This window comes from Ammospiza nelsoni, chromosome 4 (assembly GCF_027579445.1).
Source record: "Ammospiza nelsoni isolate bAmmNel1 chromosome 4, bAmmNel1.pri, whole genome shotgun sequence".
NCBI classification, from domain to species: domain Eukaryota; kingdom Metazoa; phylum Chordata; class Aves; order Passeriformes; family Passerellidae; genus Ammospiza; species Ammospiza nelsoni.
This window is the reverse complement of record NC_080636.1, coordinates 49,281,910-49,304,109: the sequence shown is the minus strand read 5'-3', so window position 1 is coordinate 49,304,109 and position 22,200 is coordinate 49,281,910. Positions and strand designations below refer to the sequence as shown.

General features: G+C 41.7%; 1 protein-coding gene across 6 annotated transcripts in view; it reads left to right on the top strand.

The window, feature by feature from the left end:
* The first annotated feature begins 3,776 nt into the window (after positions 1 to 3,776).
* Positions 3,777 to 22,200, top strand: part of GAB1 (GRB2 associated binding protein 1) — a 91,933-nt gene continuing 73,509 nt past the window's right edge. For 2 of the 6 annotated variants that reach the window (XR_009418307.1, XM_059470526.1), the window contains exon 1: positions 3,777 to 4,566. Coding sequence is in view for 4 of the 6 variants with exons in the window: in XM_059470526.1 (XP_059326509.1) it covers positions 4,495 to 4,566 (72 nt within the window). In the remaining 2 variants the exon portion in view is untranslated. Of the gene's footprint in view, positions 4,567 to 5,171; positions 5,376 to 22,200 lie in introns of those variants that run through there. The other 4 variants (XM_059470528.1, XM_059470525.1, XM_059470527.1 and 1 more) reach the window with 4 other exon arrangements.

Sequence of the window (22,200 nt, the reverse complement as noted above, 5' to 3'; positions counted from 1 at the left end):
ACAACCAGTAAACAACTCTAAAGTGTGTGGACATACAGTCATCTCTTTTAATTATATCTGTTTTGTATTACTTTCCTCAATCTGTTTGCCAAATAATCTAAATAGCTACAGTCTGAAAGAAACAGTAAATAATGTCATCCACAAACTGACCAAAATAACTACATAGATTAAATTTACCTGGGAATAATTTTGAAATCAAAATGGAAGTATTTTCATCTCATATTGAGATGAAAAGAAATATATAAATGCAGATTTTTGCAAACTTAAAGAATCTTTCTTTTTTGTTTTCACTGATTCATTGTTACATAAACACCTAAAGATGTTTTGGGATATAGAGTCACATGCAAAAATTTTTGTTAAACTAATTTATACTCTTTAATTAGACCTTTGGTTCTTTTTTTTTTTTGGTCAAATTTTGTGTTCAAATATAAGCAAGGGGCATAGAGGAGTTTAGGGATCACTATCAGGAGCTGCAGCTGTCTGTGACTGCAAGGTGACACCAGAGAGGAATGCATAGGTTTTCATACTAGAAGTGTAACACAAAGATGGTGCTGTAGTGAGCACCATGTTATTATGCAAGTCCAGAATTCTTAAGCTGTTTGCATGAGAAATTAGCATCATTTATATTTTTGAAAGCAAGCCCATGTGTATTCTCCTCTTCTATCAGCTCCTGCTTCCTCTGTCAAGGCGGCTTGGCAAGCAAACCAGAGACAAATGGATTTCCACATGACCTAATCATCTGGCAAGATATATAAATAGTCTACTCCAGAATTTTGGAGAACCCATTCAAACACTTTGGAATGGACCTGTGGAAGAACACAAGGTCAGTGGAGGCATCTTGCACATGCTTCCTGAGCCGGGAGGCAGCAGCAGCATCGTGCCCACGTGTGTGCAGCCATCACATTCCATGTGACCACGGCATCACCTTGCCGGTTAAAGTGCACTTTACTGAGCACTGTGTGCGCTGCAGGTTGGTCACAATGTCCAGTCACAGCACAGGAACTGTTCCAGATGGCAATGGCTACGTGGGATCCAGGAATGGCAACATTCCAAACATTCCCAATCCTGTAGCAGGATTTGGCACTGTAGGCAGAGGATGGATCCCTTCAGAGCTCCCTTCTTGAGCTGCTCTGCTGGCCACATCTTCTTCTTCAAAACCAACAGCTGTCATGGCAACATCCTTGTGAAAAACAGGCAAAATAACTTTCCCTTCAAGAAAAAAAAATTCTCTTTCTTTCTCTCTTCTTCCTCAAAGGCCCTGTACTCAAATACCAAAGACCTATGTAGTGCAAATAATTGAACTTGAAACACCTTTATCTTCCAGGTTTTCCAAGGAACAGCACAGAAATAACCTGAGGGAACAAAGTGAGGGGAGAAGGTGGTCATGTTCTCACATGGGGTTACAGTCCTTCAAGCCCTGAAGGGAGGTTGCTTCTTCCAAAAACAAGCTGTATTGCAGAAGAATTTCAAAATGGGGCATGCTTAATGTTGCTTAAACTTTCAAGACAGAAGTATAGCTCAAACAGTTATTCTCAACAGAGGTCTTTGTGACTTTTATCCTTAAGTTCAGGAAATTATGCCCTTGCCTAAGCTGTCTGAGTGTTAAAATTTTTCTACATGGAGGAACTGACTAGTGTAATTATTTCACCACTCTCTTCATAGAGAGTTTTACAGTTATAAATATGCAGTTGTTAAGAGTCAGATCGAAATATTATGCTCTTTATGCATTTCATTACCCTTAGTTTCTTCAGTTTACCCTAATACAGGGCATCTATATTATGAACTGCAGAACACTGCTGGATATGCCCAGAAATCCACAGAATTAATACTCTTGGATTTTCTAGCTGTTCACTAGCTTGGAAAGAGAGGTACAGCTCTGTGCAACCCTCTCCTGAGATGGGAAGTGAAGGCACCAGGGGGACTGTGGATGGGTAGCTCAAAAGAGAGCAGAAAAGGAAATCCACTGCCATGACTAGGAAAGGAGCAGTCTGTGAGACAACATCTTAACATTTGGAAATTGTTCTTTGCTGTATTTTTTCTTCGGTTCCACAATGCAATAAAAACATTTTATGTCCAGTCTTGGGGCTTGTGACTAGGCTCAACGACTAAGTATGGTCAAAAAGGCAAGCTTTATTGTTTATTATTCAACTGTGACATTAACTCTTTTTCCCTAGCGTATGTTTTATCGTTACATGACAGGGATGAAACCCCCTCACAAAACTGATAAACAAATACATGAAAACTTAAGCTGGAGTCCAGGCTGACACTGGTTTCAGCATGTTCTAGAACACTAATGTTTTGAAATTTCACCTCAGGGACAATCTTGTGTCTCTGGACCAGGTAACTTGTTTAGTTGGTGCCTCCATGGAGACTGCTTAAGCCAAAACAAGCTAGCTTTGATTGGCTCTAGGCATGGGTTAATTATTGGGATTCAAATGAACCATTGGATCATGTCACAATGCCCTAGTGCCAATGGCATTTTTACTTAGTTGACACTGACTCCACATATTCTAAATACTAAATTGTCTCCAGGGTTCTAAAGAAAACTGGAAAATTTTGTGGTCTTATCTGGCACTTGGATAATCTCAAATGTTGAGATTATTAAACAATGGCATAAGTGGTTTAAACAAAAGAGTTGCATTGAAACTCAGATTGAAATCTAAACCTAAGAATACAATTTGAGTTCATGTTTACCAACCAAATCACTTTTTTATTGTTTCCACCAAGCCCTGCCGAGGAAGCTGAAATAGTGTGCAGAAATTCATGCAAGGATTTCTGTGGTCACATGTGGTCACGGTTTGAATGCTCAGATTCATGTGCTTTGAGTATTGCTAAAGGCCAACGTTCACCTCTTTTCTTATTTCAAATGCTTTTGGCAAAGTATCTTTTGATGCTCTTTCTTGTAGTGCTTAATAATGCTTCACAATATCATAATTATCTAGAAAAGATTTGTGTTGAAATTGATGCACAGATTTTAACACCTCAGCCTTTCTCCTTTCTTTTTTCCTGTTATTTCTTCGAATGCCCCTCTATGCTACAACCAGTGCTTTGTAACTTTTTAATAGTAGCATCGTTGGGCTCCCTTCAGCCAAGGCATACTAGGGGGACTATTTCTCTGCAGTGGAAGGAAGATCACTGGGGCTAGATAACGCAGCAGCGATCCCATTCCAGAACCTGCCATTAAGTAATCTGAAAAAAAACTGTTAAAAAAACCCCACTATTTTTGTTGAAAGGATACTATTATTTTTCTTTATTTAAGAATATATTATTTATTGATCGTATTTATTACTTTATTTGTTATTACTTATTTAATCCTTTTCTGAGAGAGTGGAAGAGACAGCACTCACAGCAGAGGTGGTGAACGATAATTAACGATAACGATAATTGGATAATTAATTTTTTTTTCCTTTTTTTGCTACGACAGTTTCAGACTTGCTAAGAGGAATTTACTTAGGCCGCGCTATTTTTAATGCAGTTTTAATGGGGATCTTTGGGTTGGGTTTTGTTTCTTTGTTTTATTGCTCGGGGTTTTGTTTGTTTATTTGTTTTCCTCGTAAGGACCGAGTCCGTCCCTCTCCCCCGTCCCCTGCGCTCCGGGCCGCGCCGCCGCACTTGTCACGGGCCGCCGCCTACAGCTCCCAGGATCCCTCTGCAAGCGCGGCCGGCCGTCCCTCCCTCCCACCGTGCTTCCCAGCCCTTGTTGTTTGAAAAGGCTCCGGCAGAGTTTCCACTCGGAGCGCCGCTGGGCGGGGGCAGGCGGGGCCGGCCGGAGCGGCAGCGCCGCTCGGCGCCGGGGAAAGAGGACTCGGGGAGGGCTCGGCGCCGTCAATTCCAGGGCAAAGCCGTCCCTCAGTGGCCGGCAGGGAGCGGAGCCAGCCCCGGGCACGGCCCCAGCCTCGAGGCCAGACCCCCGCCCCGCCACTCCCCGCGGAAAGAAAGGCGAGGAAGGGAAGACAGGAGCGCTGCTGATCCCCTCCTCCCGGCGCAGGGGGAGGAGGAAGAAGGGGAAGGAGGCGACCAGGGAGCCACGGCGGCCGACGCTGAGCTCGGAGGGACGGGCAAGAGTAAGCCCCCCGCGGCCCTGCCCAGCGGGAGGGTCCCGGCGGCGCGGAGGAGGCGCCACCGGCGCGGGGCGGTGGCTGGATCCTGGATCCTGCCCCGGGACGCCGAAGTTGTGGCGGCGCGGCGGCCGCCCCTGTCTTCTCTCTCGATGTCCGTGTAACTCGGCGGCGGCGAGGAGGAGCAGGAGGAGGAGGAGGCAGGGGGGACCCTCCCGCCTCGGCCCCGCTCGCCGCCCCGCTCCGGCGGGCTGTTGTGCGAGAGAGACACACACACACACCCTGCGCCCCGTCCCGCCCCTCGCCCCGCAGCCCCGGGAGGCCGGGCCGGGCGCGGTGCTGTCGCCGCCGCCGATCGCGGCTCCCCGTGTCCGCTGCCTGAGGAAGAGAAGGAGCAGGAGGCGGAGGGAGCGCCCCGGCGGGCAGCGGCGCAGCCATGAGCGGCGGGGAGGTGGTCTGCTCGGGCTGGCTCCGAAAGTCCCCGCCGGAGAAGAAGTTGAAACGCTACGTGAGTGCCCTCTCCCACTTGCGGGCCGCGCTCCCCCTTACTCCCTCCCTTCCTCCCTGCCCCGCTTCTCTCCCGCCGGAGCTCCGCGCTCGCCTCCCGCTCCCGCCGGCCCGGCCCGGCCTCCCCGCGCGATCCCTCCCGGCCGGGCCCGGGCGAGCCGCCCTCCCGGCCGTCTGCCCGTTCCAGCCGGGACTACTGCACGCCACGTCCCTGCCGCTTCCCTGGCTTTTCTTTTCTTTTCTTTTCTTTTCTTTTCTTTTCTTTTCTTTTCTTTTCTTTTCTTTTCTTTTCTTTTCTTCCTTAAAAAAGGGGCGCTGAGCGGTCAGATGTTTCAGCCCAGCTTTTATTGCCTTTGCAAGGGAGGGGGCGGAGTTTTCCCCCTTCCCTCTGGGTCCGGGCTCGGTATATATGTATTTTTGAACGTAAACACTTGCTGTCCTGGGGCTGGTGCCCGATGCCGGGGAGGGCGGGGGCGGCCCCGGCTCCGCGCCGCTCCCGGCGGGATTGCACCCGGGGCTGGTGGCCCGGGGACGGCGGGAGCCGGGGATGCCCCGGGAGCGTTCCCGGTGGGGCGGGGGGAGCTCTGCCCTTGCTCTCCGCTCCAGGAAAAAAAGGGGAGGGAGTTGTGAGGGAAGCGCCGGTGTCTTTGCCGAAGTTGTTGCCACTGTTGCTCGGCAGTGGCTGCGCTCGCAGGGGCTGCGGCAGAGCGGACACCGCGCTGCTGGCGAGAAAATGGAGCGCGTTTGCTGAGAGGGCAGATTCCATGGCAGGGCACAGCGGAGCTGCGGGGCCGCTCGGGAGGCTGTCAGGTCACGTACGAGGGATGGGTGATGCCAGGAGTCATCGCTGCTGCCTGAGCCCTTTCCCATTGGCAGCCGCCTTGTTTCGCGGCATCTATGTAATTGGGACAAAATGTTGGGCCTTTTTTTTTTTCTCTTTTCTTTCTTCTCCTTCATTTTTTTCCCCCCCGGTGTTTTCCTTTTTAAGCAGCTAAACTTCAGATTTATTTGTGAATCTGTGAGTAGAGATCTTAACGTGACCACCTTATTTTTGGCTGTTAGGGATTAGCAGTCTCTTCTTGAAGAACTGTTCTGGGCTTTATTTTAATGCCAGGAAATTTCTGAAATGAGTCTCTCATTAAATTAAAAACCAATATTTGGGGTTTTGGGTCTCTGGTTCCCAATGTCAAAAATCCTCTTTGTGCGAAGGAAAGAGGACGTCCTGATGGGTCACAGCAGGGTTCTGCTTCTCTGCTGAATTGGACATGGACTGTATTATTTATGAATATTTTCTATGTCTGTGTGTGTATTCACAGGATATCTTTACCAGTGTGGAGGAATTAAGAGCAGTATTCATGTTTTTAAAGACTTTTAATAAATTTTCTGCTCAAACTCTTAATCCCGTGAAGGGTGCTGTCTGTAAATGACAGAGTTTGACCTCATTAATCAATCTCATTAATCAGTCTCTTAATATGCCAACTTTTTTCCATATAGCTGCCACTTCAGTGTATTTATAGCTTCATTTCCATACTGGAATTACACAAGAACCTTTGAGGGGAAAACCCTGACTACAGAGCTGGTCAAGGAGTTCCCTGTCCTAAAGAGGTAATGCCTCAATTTTCACTAGAAATGGGAATGTGCTTTTTGAGTAGGCAGAGTATCAGAGTGATTATGGCATGCTTATGTTAGCGTGATTTAGTTTAACATCTCCATGCACTGTAGGCCTTAAGGTCGTGAGGTTAAATTCTACACATTATTTTTGACTCTTTCCTGCTTGTATAAAAGAAAGGTACCATTTAAAGAAGGGCTTAAAGTAAAATTCCTCCTGTTTGTATGTAGTGTCTGATCTGTAGCAGCTGAAGGCTGACACTCCCTTCAAAGACTAAAAGTGACCTTTACATTCTGGTTGCCGTCTTCAAGCAAACAAAAAGTTGATGTAGTTAAGACAATGAACTTTAGCTGAGTGCACTGGCTGGAAAGTTGGCTTGTGCTCCCTGTAATTCTGTGCTTGAGCAAAGGCACAGCAGAGATTTGCCTTTTCCAAAGCCATATTTTATGGTAGTGGTGTTTCAAGGGGCTGCACCATATGAAATGATGGGGAAGTGATTTTAATAGGAAACTGCTTTTCTGCAATGCATACTTTTCACAGGTATGTGTGAAAAATTGTAACTTCGTGCTCTATTGGGTTTTGCATGCAAGTGTTGGGGTTTGTTATCATCTGGGAATGAAGATAACAAGTCTGATATTGCCATCAAATATGGTTTAGTTCTTAAAAAGGGTGAAAAGGACTTTGAAGCTAGAACACAGACATATGTTTTGCAGGGACTATAATTTTTAGTTTGAAACTGTTGGACATTAACTGTTGGTATTAAAGCTAGCTTATAGTCATTTTGAGGCTAAAAAAAGTAAAAACCCTCTAACCAGCCCTGTCCTGCAGGTGGGATAATCAGATTTCCTTGATAAGAATGCCTTAGTGCCACGAATGTCTGTTTCCCCTCTTGGGAGTTCTGTTCTCATGCCTTCTTTATGTGGTTTTGGTATGGAATTAATGTTCTGACAGCTGTTGGTACCTGCTGTCAGTTCCCTGGAGCTGCTGCTCAGAACAGTTTGTCTGAGGGAATAGACTGGTTGTTTTCAGCAGCAGATCGCTGAAAAAAGAAACTTTTGGTGCTGAAGGTAACTTATGGTGCTGGTGAGGGGGTCACGATGTGGATTTAGCAGAGGAGAAGAAAAAGGGAGTTGGGGCTAAATCCTGCACAGTTCTCCACAGACTGTGCTCTGGTTTCATGGGTACATGAAAGAACTTGTTTATGCAGAGAGATGGAGGGCTGTTCAATTTCACAGCTTCTGTTACTTTCTTTCTTCCCTTGTTCAATTGCCTTAAAATTTGCAAACGTTTATGTGCTCACTTTAACTTGCTGTGATTTTTCTGTTCTCTTATTTTTAAAAAGTCTAGTTGGAAAGCCCCTTTCTCTCCATCTGTCCCTTAAAATGTGATAGTAAACCTTGGCTTCATGGTTTTCTGCTGCATTGCAGTTCTGCGGTGCACATGCCAGTTAAAATTGCTGATGCTTTGTGGTGGCAGCGCAGCGGTTTTTTACTGCTATTATGCTAGGAAACCACCAGATATTTAAACACAGCTGTCCTTGGTAAAGCAAGAAAAAAAAGCTTGAGGGAATAGGAATAAGTCTTAAGTTCTCTCTTAGAACGACTATGCTTTTGTCTGGGGTAGGCTAGTGCTCAGTAGGATGCACCTGGATGTGCTTTAAAGCACCTGGATGTGCTTTAAAACAGAATCTTAGCATTGATGGTTGGTTTATGGAACCAGTTTGTAGAAAGTCTACTGATGTAGTGTAATAACTCCCAGTATTCTGAGGGAATCTCACCAGTGTGCATAAATATCTACAAGTCTGGTGCCAAGAGGTTGATGCCAGACTCTTTTCAGTGATTCTCAGTGACAGGATGAGAAGCAATGGCCGTAAACTAAAAACACAAGAAGTTTCACCTTAACATGAGGAAGAATAACTTTACATTGAGGGTGGCAGAGCACTGTCATGATGTCATGGGCTCTCCCTCTCTTGAGACATTCCGGACCCACCTGGACATGTTCCTGTGTTGTCTGCTCCAGACAGGGGTTTGGACTGGATGATTTCCAAAGGACCCTTCCAATCCTAACTGTTCTGTCATTTTAACATGTCCTACTTAGAAATACATTTCATTGGATAAAAGGTAAAACTCAGTCAAAAATACTGTGTAGACTAAACACTTTAGGATAAATTGGTTCAGATTTTTCTGTATCTAACAGACTTCCCCATTCTTCTTACAGTTCATAAGATTATTTTTGAAAATAAATTAAGAAACCTTAATTTTGATGTAAGTATGGCTAAAAATCCTGTGATTGTTTGACTATTCCTATTGATAGTTTGTTTAGTTATTTTAAAGCAAGGAGTTTAAAAATTAGAACTGGGCTTGATCTCCCTAGGATGTAAGGGGCACTGATATGATTCAGACAAGGCTACAGATAGCATCCTCTTACTTTCTAATCTTTTCAGTTGTAGGCAGTGACTAAAAAAATGCCAGATTATTAAGCTAGTTATTGATGTTTAAATTAGAGACTCAGACAGCATAGGTACAGAAGTGGAATATTTGCTGGATTTTTTGTTTGGCAGTTGCTCTTTGGCACTAGTTACATAGGTGCATCTTCTGTTTTTAGTAATACTTAACTGTGCTGTGATATGTAAGGGTTTTAAGAAATGTTATATTTGTCAGAATAGTTGCAATTTGGTAAAAGCTGCAGTGCCTGACCGAAGCCCTTTTTCTGGAAGACACTTGTTTGTGTTAAGCTTTCTTTTGTGGTCTTTCATCAGCATAGTGAGCAAATTTAGGAAGCTGGTTGGTTTACAGGAGAAAACCAAGCCAAACTAAGATGAGCTTGTCTGACATCATTGAGTGAGCTCCCCATGGAACAGGGTCAGGTTAAGTTAACTTGAGACAGATGAGTATTATCAAGAAACATTATGTGACATCTTTTGTATTCTGAACTTGATTGTGCTTGTGCTACTCAAGAAGTTGAAGACCTCACAGGGATTGGTGTTGAGGCAAGAAACCTTCCTTCTGGAAGGAAATGTGACCTTCCCCTTCTGCTGTGCACTGGTCAGAAAACAGCAGTTTCACTTTTGATCCTTTCAAACGTGAGTTAGTAAACCCTAAATCATGAAGTTGAAGGCATGACTAAACACAGTGTTTTTGTGGGTTACAGGAGGAAGTTGCATTGTTTTGTGTGCCAAGTGAAGGTGCTGATACGATCTTGGGTATGACTTTGGGGCTGTAGCTACGTCCTGAGCGAGCTGTTGGGGTGTAAGGCTCACTTGAGGAGCATGGAACTCATCATGCAAGTATTTGACAGGATGTCAGCGTCTGGTTTTGGCTTTGCTGCCAAATAATAACTCCTAATTTGAGAAAGCAGCAGCTGAGAAATGAAGGAACAATCAAATTCTGACTTTTCATGATATTGAAGATGGTTCTCAATTGGATGTATAGGAACTTATGGATACCTTTTCAGTATTGCTTCTGTGTTTTGATAAGTCTGTTAATGAGATTTGGTGCAGCTAATCACAGGAGATTACAGTTCAATTAGAAACTATAAGGGAGCGGGGAGAGGAAGTGGGAAAACAAATCAGTGTCTGCTACTTTCTTGATGCTGCATAGTGGCTGCTCCTCCATGTGTGCTCAGAGTCTTGCATCATTGAAATTAAGTATAAGTAACATATGTACTAAGCAGAGGAAATAATGAAATAATATGATTCTAATTTCCAGTTATACACAGATGATCTTGATTTGCATGCCTTTTAGTCAATCATCAGCCCAGAGCAGCTGTGTGAAATGTCGGTTGGATTAATTGAGAAAAGAATGTTTTATTGGACAGTTTAGCTTTGAAAAGTATGGACCTTGACTGTCAAAATGAGCATCAATCTGGAAGTCTTTGGTAGAGCAGATAACTCTTTCAACTGAGAGGTAATTCTTGGTATTCAGCAGTCCAACAGGGAGAAGACAGTGACAAACAGAACTATTTCTAGTGTTCTTTTATCTCCCTCTTTAAGTTTTAAAAATGTTGGAATAATAGTCACTTCCAAGGCATGTTTTATTTTTGTCTTTTTTGGCATAACTTTTGTATCACTTTATTTGAATCAAATGCACTCTTCTACAGACATTTAGAAAACATTTACTCGCCATTAAATTTTAGTAATGCCTTTGATAGAAGTGTTGGCAAAAAAGTGAAAGGAACATCGGTTATTCAAAACATAGTAAATCTAGGGAAGAGGATAAACCTGTGGGTTGTAGATGACTCTGGCTTGGGCATCTTATACTTCTTTAGTCCTTTCATCTTTTCCTAGTCTAAAAGTAGATGCCACTGAACTATATTTCACTATTGGTTGAAATATTTTCCTGAATCAGGAAGGGGAGTACAACTGATGAGATGCAAGTTTTGTTTTAACATAGAGCTAAGATTCACCTCCTTATTTTTTCATTCCCACTTTTGCAGTGTTGCAGTGACAAACTTCTTGAGACCCTTTCAAAATTGCCTTAATGTTTTCTGTGCTTCAGTTAGTAATCATTTTATTGCCAATAGAAGCAAGTTCAACTGTTGCAACTTCATTGCAGTATTTCATTAGGAGGGACAGACTTTGTCTTGCAAATGACTTGAGCAAGGCAGGCAGAAAGATCTCACAGAACGGGATAATCTTCTCAAGGGAGGTAAGTGTTGTATACAGGTGAATATTGTAGTACAGTGTAATTTGCTGTTGTTTGAGGGACTCTAATGTGAATTCAGCTCCTTATATGTACAAACAACTAGCTCTAAAGGAGTACTATGTATTTCTTTCTTTTTTCCTTTCCTTTTTTTGGAAGGATCAACAGAGAATTCTGCCGTCTCCCAACTGCAATAGTATACTATTTATTTCAATTCCCTCTTTATCAGTTCTTGATTAGGCTTTTACATTGGTTCTTTTATGAATTCTCTTGCTTGTTTGCTTTAGAAATAGTGTTCATAGTTACACAAATAATGTTAGCTTTGTAAGTATTGTTCAGTGCAGTATGCTAGTTGTATTTGTGAAGCTTTTTTATTTTTTTTAAAGAAAAGCCCCTCCCAGCCCCCAGCCCGGCTTCCAATAAAAGGTGATGTAGTATGGTTTTTGTACTTGTGTTTGCTGCTAACTGTTGACAAAGGTTTTGTTTCTCATGAGGAACTTTTGAAGCTCTTTCAGACGTGCCACAGTGCTTTTATTTGTAAAAAGTGCTCTTATGTTATGTAGTATCTTCCTGTCTCTGTAGCAGGATCCAGCAAGGAAATGTTTGAGGTAACTCTCTGTGAGATGAGACTGAATTAGCTGTTGAACTCTCTAACCATCTTGTTCTTTATGTGTTTTTGTTTTTCATCTGAGAAGGAATATATCTAATTGTTTTTTATGCCCAGAATTACAACTTTGATTAAACTCCCTGAGGTTATGGTGACACATTTTTCTTCCTTTTTTTTCCTTGGTAAATGGCAGTTTTTCAGGGTAAATGGCAAATGGGGTATTTGGAGTTGTCTCTCTTGGTGACACAGCAGCATGTAACTAAAAAGGTCAGGCAGCTATGTCCATAGCTTTATGAGGCTTGTGCATTATTAAATAGAATATCTGTGCATAACACAAATAATTCTGTTTAAAAATATACCTGGAGAAGGAGGTGATACTTCAGCTGATACAGGAAGCTGTGCCAAGATCCAGCCTCTCTCTTCAGACAGCCAGGTTTAGGCCCCAAATTGAGAAGTGAATTAAATGAAAAGCTTTTGCTCCTTTTTATTTTGTACAGCAATTTCTTGGCAGACTGATTTAAGAACTATGTTTTTTCAGGAGCTGTGCTTGTTCTTTTGTCTGAGAATTTCTAGCAAGTCAGGAAAAAGCTTTTCCCTCTCTGTGTTTTTTAAAAGGAGGTAGTTTTTGCCTTCTGCCACAGGATGAGAAGCCTTGATGGGGAGGTGCTGTGCAGGCCAGTGGCTGTGTGTGGTGGCTGAGGATGGTGACCAGGCATTGGGATAACCTTGCTAGCAGGAAAAAAGCAACCTCGTCCCTTTGCCTGTTCCCCACACAAGCTTTCCAGCCGTCCTGCTGGTGCCATGTGGGTCGTTCTGCTGCTTTGTAAGTGAAAACAACACCAGCTAAACCCTTCGTGGCAGTGGAGATAGTGGCTGTCACAAAATAAATCTGCCTCCCCACCCAGTTCCCAGCACAGCCAGCCGTGGGGCAGGGTGATGGCAGATGTGCTCTCCCTTCCTCCTGGGTGAGCTGTCTCCACCCCGGCAGGAATGCCATGGCTTTCTGTGGAGCAGGCTCCTCTCTCTGCTGCTGCCGCCATCACCAAGCTCCTCAGTGCTTCTGCCTCAAAGGAAAATGGGGAAAAAGAAAAACAGCCCAAAATTAGGCTTCAGTTTATTTTTTCTATGTTGTCTGGGGTTTGGGATTTAAAAGCAAAATAAACCCTCTGGAGGTGTTTATTTCTGACAGCAGGAGTTCATTTTGGGGTATGGGATGAGAATACAGGAAGCTCTTCAAACAGTTCAAATAGATCTGTGATGCAATCAACACTGAAGAATTACAGTACTTTTGGGAAGGTTATTAAATGGGTTAACATGCAAATTATATCAGATGAAAGATGGATTTTGAGTTTCAAAATGGAATGCTACCCATTTCTAAAAAAAAGCAGTTCTGAATGTTATGTGTCAGTTTGTCACTTTGCCTTTGTATGAAGAATAACTGCACTGAGTCACGTACTGTGTTAGACAAATGTTCCCATTCACACTTAATGCATGTTTCTGTTACGGTTTTCTGATGCTTGTGTTTCTATGTAGATTCTTAAACAGGATCAGATGTAGTGGAAAAGCTGCACCTGGTTTTGGGATGGTGCAGGGAGAATTGCTGCTTTATAAGGAAACTTTTTGAAACCAGTTGTAAGTCCTTATACAGAATTTAACAGACATTTATGATTTTTAAAAATGCATATGCACACCTGTGATCCTTAAAAATAGGGTAAAATACTGACAGCAAGTGTGCCCCTTTGCAGCAAACACTGAAAAGTAAGGAATTTATTAGGAAAAAGCTGGTGGGGATGATTTATTTGATGCTAGTAATGGTTGTTATAAGTATTGGTATGTGTTTGTTTCATCACTAAACAATCAAGAAAGAGGATGTCAGAGTAATCTATGAACTTGATGTGAATTGACAATTTGTCCTTGTATTGTTTAATTAAAAAAAAAAGGGAGGGCAGGGAGGAAGAGAGGAGTGTTTGGAGTGTAGTTAGAAACAGAAGAGGCTGGTGTTCTCCAGGGAAAACTAGGCTGTGGAATGCTCTGCCATGTGGTATCCCCATGGGAATGCAGGAGATTCTGGGGAGGCTTGGAGAGAATCCCCAGTCTGTAAAACATGAACACTTGGAGGTCCAGGCTGTGATAAGAGGAAACTTCTAAAATGTCATGTTGTAACTGGTTCCTTTGGTTCTCTTGTGAGATCCAGTCTATTTGTAGGAAGAGTCAGAGGTAGGCTGTGAGCGTGATGCATCTGGCAGTTCTGCTTTCCTAGACAGCAGTGATCTTTATGAACTTAATTTGAGATTTAAACCACAAACTGACAAAAACTTACTCTTTTTGAATCTATTACTTGTTACATAATTCTGAGATTTCTTTTGGTGCTCTTCATTAAAGAAATGTTTTCTCTTTCAATTACGTGTTACACTGGGTGATGCTCTCATGGTAGCATTGTAAACTTGTTGTTTACAAAATCCTTCCCTGTTGCTAGGGGAGATAACTGTAGTAAGTGCAGGAGTAGGGATGTCAATAAGTGTAGCTTCCTGAATCTTGCATGTCTTAGTGCCTTTCCATTCACTGTTTGTATGCAATTATTGCTGAAATTATTAGCATCGTGCAGTGGGAGCAAGTTTTGCAGTCTAATGGCTTGTTACTCAGTGTGAAATAATGCCCTCAAAGCTGAGGTCATGTCACACTCTTAGTTATGACGTGTGTAATGCGGTTGTCTGTGTGCCCAAATGAAGGAAAATTGCATAAGCTCCTCAGCACTATGAGAGATAACTAAAATGACTCTTCACTACCTGTTAACAGAGAGGACATACTTGTCTTCATTTAGGAGTCAGCCGTTTCTAAAATAAAACCTATTTTTTCTTTTCTGGAGTTTTGGTGTGGGGAAGGGAGAAATGGGGCAGGGGGAAGATCTAAACTGAAGAGTAGTATACAAGTGACTCATTAGTGTAAACTGGGAAACTTAACCCAGGTTTCATCCCAAGGTAGTTTTGTCCTAGGACGAGTAACTACAGAGTTTTCTGCTAGGATGTGTACTTCAGCGCTAAGTTAATTCACAGTCCTTTGAATTTTTCCTTGATCTGATGGCTCTGTTGGTCTGTGAATCTCTGCAGCTCCAGGAAAAAAAAAGAGCAGGAATTTATTGTCTGATTTAGAAAGAGAATGACTGGAAGATCTTTACTGAAAACACAGTGGAGGCACCACTATGGTTACATACATTTGAGAGTATTCTTTGGTGGGGTTTTCTTACAGTGCAGCCACAACTTACTGTGATACAAATCTGCTTGTTTGCTGTTTTAGCCTTGAAATGGGCATGTTAATAATGCAGATTATTACTGCAGTGTAAGAAACTTTAAACTTTTGTTGTGATCTAGCAAACTGTGGATGGGAGGTGCAGTGTGGTAAGCAGCACTGCTGAGATTGCTTCCAACAACTGCTGGCAATGCAGTGCTATTCCCACCGGGGTGCATCTCCTGCCTTGTGCTTACGGGAAGAGCCTTTCCTGTCAGTCTCTGCAACCGGCCTCAGACAGCTGGAGCGTGTTCCTGACTCGTTTAGCTGCCTGGAGAATCAGGTCTTTGATCCTTTGCTTCAGGTGGTTGTTGTTTAAAGGGAGGGCGACTGGAATGTTCTTCTGAAATCTCAGTCTGCTTAATTAAAATAAAGAATAAGGAAGACTGTGATCCGTCCTTTCCAGCTGAGAGACTGAGCTGGACAGATGTTTCTTACTCAGTACTGAGGAGGAAAGTCCCTGGCTAGGGACTCTAGAAGGAGGGTTAAAAGGTGAAGGAATCCTGTGGGGGCCTCCTGCTGCAGTGATGGATTCAGCCCTGCATGAGTGGGATCCAAGATACAAAACTTGTGTGTCTTCATCCTTTCCCCCTCCTCTCCCTCCTCCTCCTCCTCATTCCTCTCATTGCAACTACTTTGTGTTTATTTTTCTACTTTTAAATTACATAATTTAGTTCTTCCTGTCACTTCCTAATGTCTGAATCATAGGTAGCTCTTCCTGCCTGCAGTAAACAAACATTTTATTCCTGGCCCCTTTCCAAACATTGAGATTGTGTTTATGAAGGTGGAGGGGGTCCCTCTGGCAGTGTGCTTGGGAAGCTAATTCAGTGTATAGGTTGGGTAAGCTGCTTACTGCATGCTTCTGTGCCCAGCTGATTTCCTTGTCTTTCCAATCTTCCAAACTGATGGAGTTGCTGGGCTAATCAGGGCCAAGCAGGTGACTGGTTACAGATAAAAAGAAAAAAAACAGATTAAAAAAAACAGATAAAAGCAGAGCATAAACAGTGGGCCATGAGCTTCTGCAGTTAATAAGAGTAGCAAGTAGATTGCCTCAAGTCCTGCTGCTGCTGGTGGTGCCTCTTGGCTCTCTCACACTTTCCATATAGGTGCTGAGGTCCATGGTGTGGGTCATCTGTGTAGTCACTTGGGAGAAACACTGCTTGGTCTAACACTCAGGCTTTGCTCATTTTTTGGATTATTTCACTGCAAGGCAAGAAGATAACACAGGGTACTTTGGAGCATGTGTCAGCCTCCATCAGCCTGCTGTATATCTTGGACCACATTTGTAGAAGCTGCAAAATAGAAATGTGTCATCCTCATTTTTCATGTTATTACTCCTCTTTCTTAGCTTTGAAAATCCTTTATTTTATTTTTGAATTGACTGTGACTCCAGAATGATGTAGAGAAGGCACAGCTAACACCCATGGAGGCTTTCCTGTTGCATTTGCATGCTTTTTACTGGTTACTGTTCTTTATGAAGAAAATTCATAGAGCAGCCTCACAATGTGTTGAGCACTGCAGCTCCTGCTTGGCATGTGGCACTATTAAATGGACTTGGTTTGGTAAATGGAGACAGCAGGGGAAAGATCCAGGCTTTTGTTTGGCAGCTTTGCACTTGTAGTTTCCTGCTCATCTGTGCCTTCTCACTGCCCTCTCTGGTTCTTACTGCTAAGATGCAAGAAGGTCAGAATGAGTTAAATATGTTTAGGATAGATTAGATGAGGCAAGAACACCCTGATTATGAATATGACTGACTTAATTGTGCTTTCTTAATTGTGTAAAAGATAAAGAGATTGCCTTTTTCTTAAGCTACAGCTTACCCTGACTTTTCTGACAGTGGTGTTTATAGCATGGGAAGCATATTATCAATACAGATGATCTAAAAAAGCTACCAAAACCATGTTGCAGGTTGTCCCACTAAGACAAAGCAACAGAATGTTACTCTAGTCTAGTTCAGTACCAGTTTCAGAAAAGACAATTGAAGCAAAAGAACCCTGCTATTACATGCCATGGGAATGTCTCCTGTTTTTTCTGGCTGAGGCTGCATATGCACAGGGACATGGGGCTTTCCCTTGTGTCATTTTTTCTCATCCAGTAAATGAATTAATGAAGTGCTTTAGAAAGATAAGATTGAGAGACTTAGAACCTGAGAACTTGTTTTAGTTGTGGTTGGATTGGATCCCCTTTTTGCCATCATTGCCTACTTGCAGTGTTTGCCTCTGTGTAATGAAAAAACTTACATTTTATTTTGCAATAGTGGGAGGAGTTACTTTTTCCTATGGTTGAGGTTGAAATGAGTTTTCTGTTTGTGGAGTATGAAAGTAATTTTCTTGGGGGTGCAATTTGGGTAATGTTCTATTCATTGTACTTAGTAGGGAATTGGAAAGAAAGCATGGTGATAGAAGACAGCATCCTCTTAATAGTATATTCCAGTCTAAAATCATGGCAACCTCTTTCATAATAATACTGTACCATGTGGAAACAATTACATGAAAATGTTTTTATCTGTTTGCTACATGCATTTTGGAAATCTTGGAACTTAACAGTACATATTCAAATAAATGCCATGTTAAATAATGTAGGAAATACTACATTCTGTGTCCTTTCTGTGCCATGTGGTGAATTTTTTGCTGAATCAGAAACAAAAATGTAAGGGCTAGGTGCTCTAATTATAGTATTATAGGGCCTGTCTACTGTTGTCTTTAAGCTTGTAATATAAAGTGTTTTGGTTCAAATGAAGATAACACTTACTAAAGTACAATGAAACCCAATTTTGCAGTCATTTGCATTACTTGGTCTTGTAATGTTCCACAGTACTATTTTATCAGTTCTGGTCAGTAAACATTACAGTGGTGTCCAAATCTTTCCATTGGAATTTGAGTTTATTAAATTGTACTCTTGCATTGAGTTTCAGTGATAGCATTATTGCCATTCATCTGATTACAATCTTGCCTTCTCAAAGAATGTTGGGCTTTTTATTTCTTTAAGAAGATATAAGTGGTATTAAAGTGAAATCTGATGAGGTGTTGTATGATTTTTAGCAGCTTGTTAAGCAGCACTTCTGGGTTGCTTGTGAAATTTCAGTAAGTCTCATTGTAAAGTGCAAGTATTTCTCTACAATTGAACTATGCAGCCTTGAGTTACTATCAAACACCTATATAGTGTTATGACAAAAATCATGCTAAGCCTTATACCAAAACTTGTGACTGTGGACAGGTGTAAGCCAAGAAAATGGTTGTGGCTATAGTAGAAACATGCTTTCCCATGAAATAAAATCCAGGGATGTAGCCACTGTAATTGTGCAATAAAGTGTCATAAATGTGATGTCATACTCTCTGCAACTTTCTGAAGGGGTAGTCTGATTTTGAAATCAACCAAGTAGTGAATAACAAGCCTCAGAATTGGCTGAGACAACAGCAGACAAATCTGCATCATTTGGAGGAACAGTCATCTCCTTAGTGAATTAAACTATTGCAGAATAGAACTTGTTGACTCAGTGTGTTAATCTTGGCTTTTCATGAAGAAATGCAGCATCCAACGCTGATTAATTATTTTTTTATAACAGATCCCTGAACTGCAGGCTGCAGAGTTAGGAAGAGGCTGATTGGAAGAGAGTTTATTGAGGCTATTAAACATAACTCTTGTGAAAAACTGCAGTTTTTCTCTGGTAGCATTCAGACATTCTTATTCGCCTGTAGAAAAAGATCCCAAGGTGCAGATAGGATTGCAGGACTGAGGTTTTGATTTACGAGGACTGTTTCACAAGGGTGAAATTACCCAAGGGTGTATCGTAAAGATTAGACAGAACCCAGCAAATCTTTAAGATTCAATGGCGTAACTCAGAAGGTTTGTTTGGGATAATTATTGTGATAACAAGGACATATTGCTTGAAATGTAGCTAGTTAGTCATGTGTTATTGTAACTTAAAAACAGAATGGGAGAGTCCTCCAAGTTTGTTGTGGGTCTTGGTTAAAAATGAAGTGTTGTTAATGAAATTATTTGAAAGAACAAATTGAAATTCAATTGAGTGTGGTAAAACTTACCTCAATGTGCAAATAAGGATAAATTCCAAATGTAATAAAGCTCAGTTTATGTTTTTCAGTGATTACCAGAACCTCTTGAGACATATATAGATATATATATATATAGACATATATAGATATATATATATATATAGACATATATAGATATATATATATATATAGACATATATAGATATATATATATATATAGACATATATAGATATATATATATAGTAATTAAAGCAGTTGAAACCACTTAGGAATTAGTCATGTGCCAACAAAATAAATCTCTGTGCCTTCCTAGTAAAAAACGGGAGAATCTTTACAAAACCTCCATTCCTGTGGTGTTCAGGTAAAAATGTAGGTAAATAAATAAGTCTTGCAGTGTGCCCAGAAGGTTTTCTTTGAGGGGTCAGCTGGAGCAAAATTTGGAGCCAAGAGCCTTCCTAGGAAGTGAAGCCTTGGCTTTAGCCTGGCTCAGTCTTTCCTCAAGACTTTTGCAGATGCTTGCAGAGTCCTACAGGTGACCTTTTCCAAGCTGATACCTATTCATTCTATTTATTTTTTTTCTCTTTTCACCTTTATTCACTTTAGAAGCTAAAACTCCTTGCTTGAGCTCTTTTACTTAGCCTCATGACATAATACCCTGCTACCCTTGTACCTTAATTGGCTTTCCTAAAAGGTAGTAGTCTTTTATTTTATTTTATTTTATTTTTTTCCTTTTCCTTTTGGTCTCACTTTCTCTTGAAGTTTTGCAGCTTCTGTGTCAGCTTGTATCTGTTCATCTTTGCTCTGCATTGCCATTTATGTGTCTGTGGATGGCTCCTCATGCTCATTGTATGTAAACTTTGCATCAATGGCACACACTCAATCTCTCTGCTCATAAATGTTGCCTTTTCTCAAGACTTGTCTTCTGTATAGTACTACCACTAATGTTTTGCTACCAAATTCAGTGTATTTTCTGTGTTCTTGGTAGTTGGTTTTGCTGCTGACATTTCTGTTCCTTTAACAGAAACCCAGCATCTTCCTGACATTTAAGTCTCTTCACCACTGGAATTGCCTATTCCAGGAACTTGTAGATGGCCTTGCCCACATTCATCATTGCCTATGCATGTAGGCATTTACCAGACAGAGCTCAGTGTAGCTGGTTTGGTTTTGTTTGTTTGTTTTGGTGGTTTTTGTTTTGCTTTTTGTTTGTTTGCTTTTAGGTTTTGGTTGGGTATTTGTTTTGGGGGTTTTTTGTGTCAGTCCTCCGTGAGCCTCCTTTTCTCCAGGCTCCAGAGTTCATTGATAGAGATATTAATGAGGGCTGGCCTATATAGCTCTAAATGCCACAACTCAACTCTTTTTTTAGTTCATAGATTCATAAAATGCAGTTTCCATGAAGGTTTGTAAAGCCATTCATAACTGCACTAAATCTCTATAGAGACTTATATATTATTATTTTTCCTGACTGTTCTAGCAGATTTATCTCTGGTTTTAAACTCTGCACTAAGTTTGGATTAAGTGATAAAACTATTTTCTGAACTATTAGAACTAGAGGGTGTTTTTTGCATTCTCTTCTCAATCAGGATTGATTTCTCCTGTTATGTGTCCAAAAGATTTGTGAGGTTATTCTATTCACTTGTGTATTTTTGTGAGATGTTCTTATGTCTATACTGAGGGAAGGAATTACATACAAATTTTCTCAGAAGACTTCATAGTGGAACAGTCTCTTTCTCTGCTTGGAAAGCATGTAGCAGGCTTTACATGTAAATGCTCTTTTTTAGTCGGATCTGGGCAGATTTAGAGATTCCTTTGTAGTTTGGACTTTGCCCATATGGAAATCCAGGAAAGCCAAAATGGGTTGAATTTTTGTGTAGACAGAATTGACAGGATAGAGCCTGGTGAGCACGGGAATTATCTCTGCTCTTTTGGGAGTGCTGCCAAGATAAGCTGCTGTCCTCTGTATCGGCTTAAAGTTTCTTTGTGATCATCCTTCAGTAAAGCTCCAAACAGAGTGCGTGGTTCAAATTCCACTGAGATATAAAATCAAACAGAACTATGAAAGCTGACCCCTAAAGGAATGCAATTTTAACTATAAAGCCAAATTTTCTTTCCTTTGATGATCTCACTACTCTAATAATAAAATAATTAGGTTTTTTGAATTTTATTTTTAATGTAACAAAACCTAAAGGCGGTGGAATTCATAACGTGCATTCATTCTGTCATCTGAACGAGGTGGAAAGGTTTGGAGTCTTGAGGTGCTTTGACAGCATCAGTCGTGTCTTCCCTGGACAATGCCTCAATTGGAACTTTTCTCCCAAACTGTCGTGCAAGTCTGAAGCGATTTGGAGTTGGGAGATACATTTATAGTGGTGACATGGCCACTGGCCCTACTGCTTTCTGTTTTCACAAGTCTTTGAGAAATTCGCTAAGAATCATGCGTGACAAAGCAGAATTAATTACCATGCACAGGAGATAAGCCCTGTATTCCATGTGCTACCCCTTCTAACTCAGAGTATTTTGTGATCTGATGATGTAATCCAAGCCTGTTGCTGTCTAAGAGGAAATAGTTGTGTGAGCCCCTCACCAGGATCCTGCACAGATCAAGGTACCGAGGGCTGCTGCTGGTTGAGCTAAAACTGACCAGGCTGTTTTAGTTTTGAGTTTTGCAACGACCCTGATTGGGAGAAAAAGGTAGAGCTGTCTGCATATGGATGGGAAAGCAAACTGGAAGTGGTGCAGACCCGTTTGTGCACTCTCCAGTTGTTCTGCTGCATCAATCTGTGCAAAGCATTCCTGAAAAGGGAGTCCAGGAGTGGAGAAGGTGATGGCTTGTTATTTTCTGATCTTGCTAACCAGCAATGTTCTTAATGGGAATAACTGGAAATGAAGAGGCTACTCAGGTGTAATGAGGTCTAACTAATGCAACCAGTGTTTCAACTTGTTCTACTGCATGTTTGCTCTCAGGCTTGTTTACTGTTGTATAAGCCAAACTAGCCTGTCTTGTTGAGTGAGTGTGGTAAAGTCTGCAGAGCTACACGAATGTGCTGTAACATCTTGCACAGCATTAACAAACTCTGCCCCTGTGCTGTGACACACTAATGGTGCACGAAATCTCTGTGCTTTTCAGACATCTCAGAATGATTCTACCAATTTTTTGCAGATTGTGGGAAATCAGGCACACTCAAAAATATCGTAATACCAGCCTTTTGTATTAAAAAAGTAAATCAAGGGATGTGTGTTCCTGACAGAGGAAAATGGGAATTGCGGGTTTTTTTTATTGTTTGTTCTGAAATGTAGTGAAAATGTGTTGATGGACAGTTTGTATCAAGTGAGGCAACTTATTTTTCTTTTTTTTTAAACCCCTTTCCTAAGTTCACTGCCTTATTGGTCTTCTGGTGACCTTTTGGAGTTCATCACAAGAATATTTTTGGTATTTCATATAATAGAGCTACTATGAACAGCTTCTTTTACTGAGAAGATCTA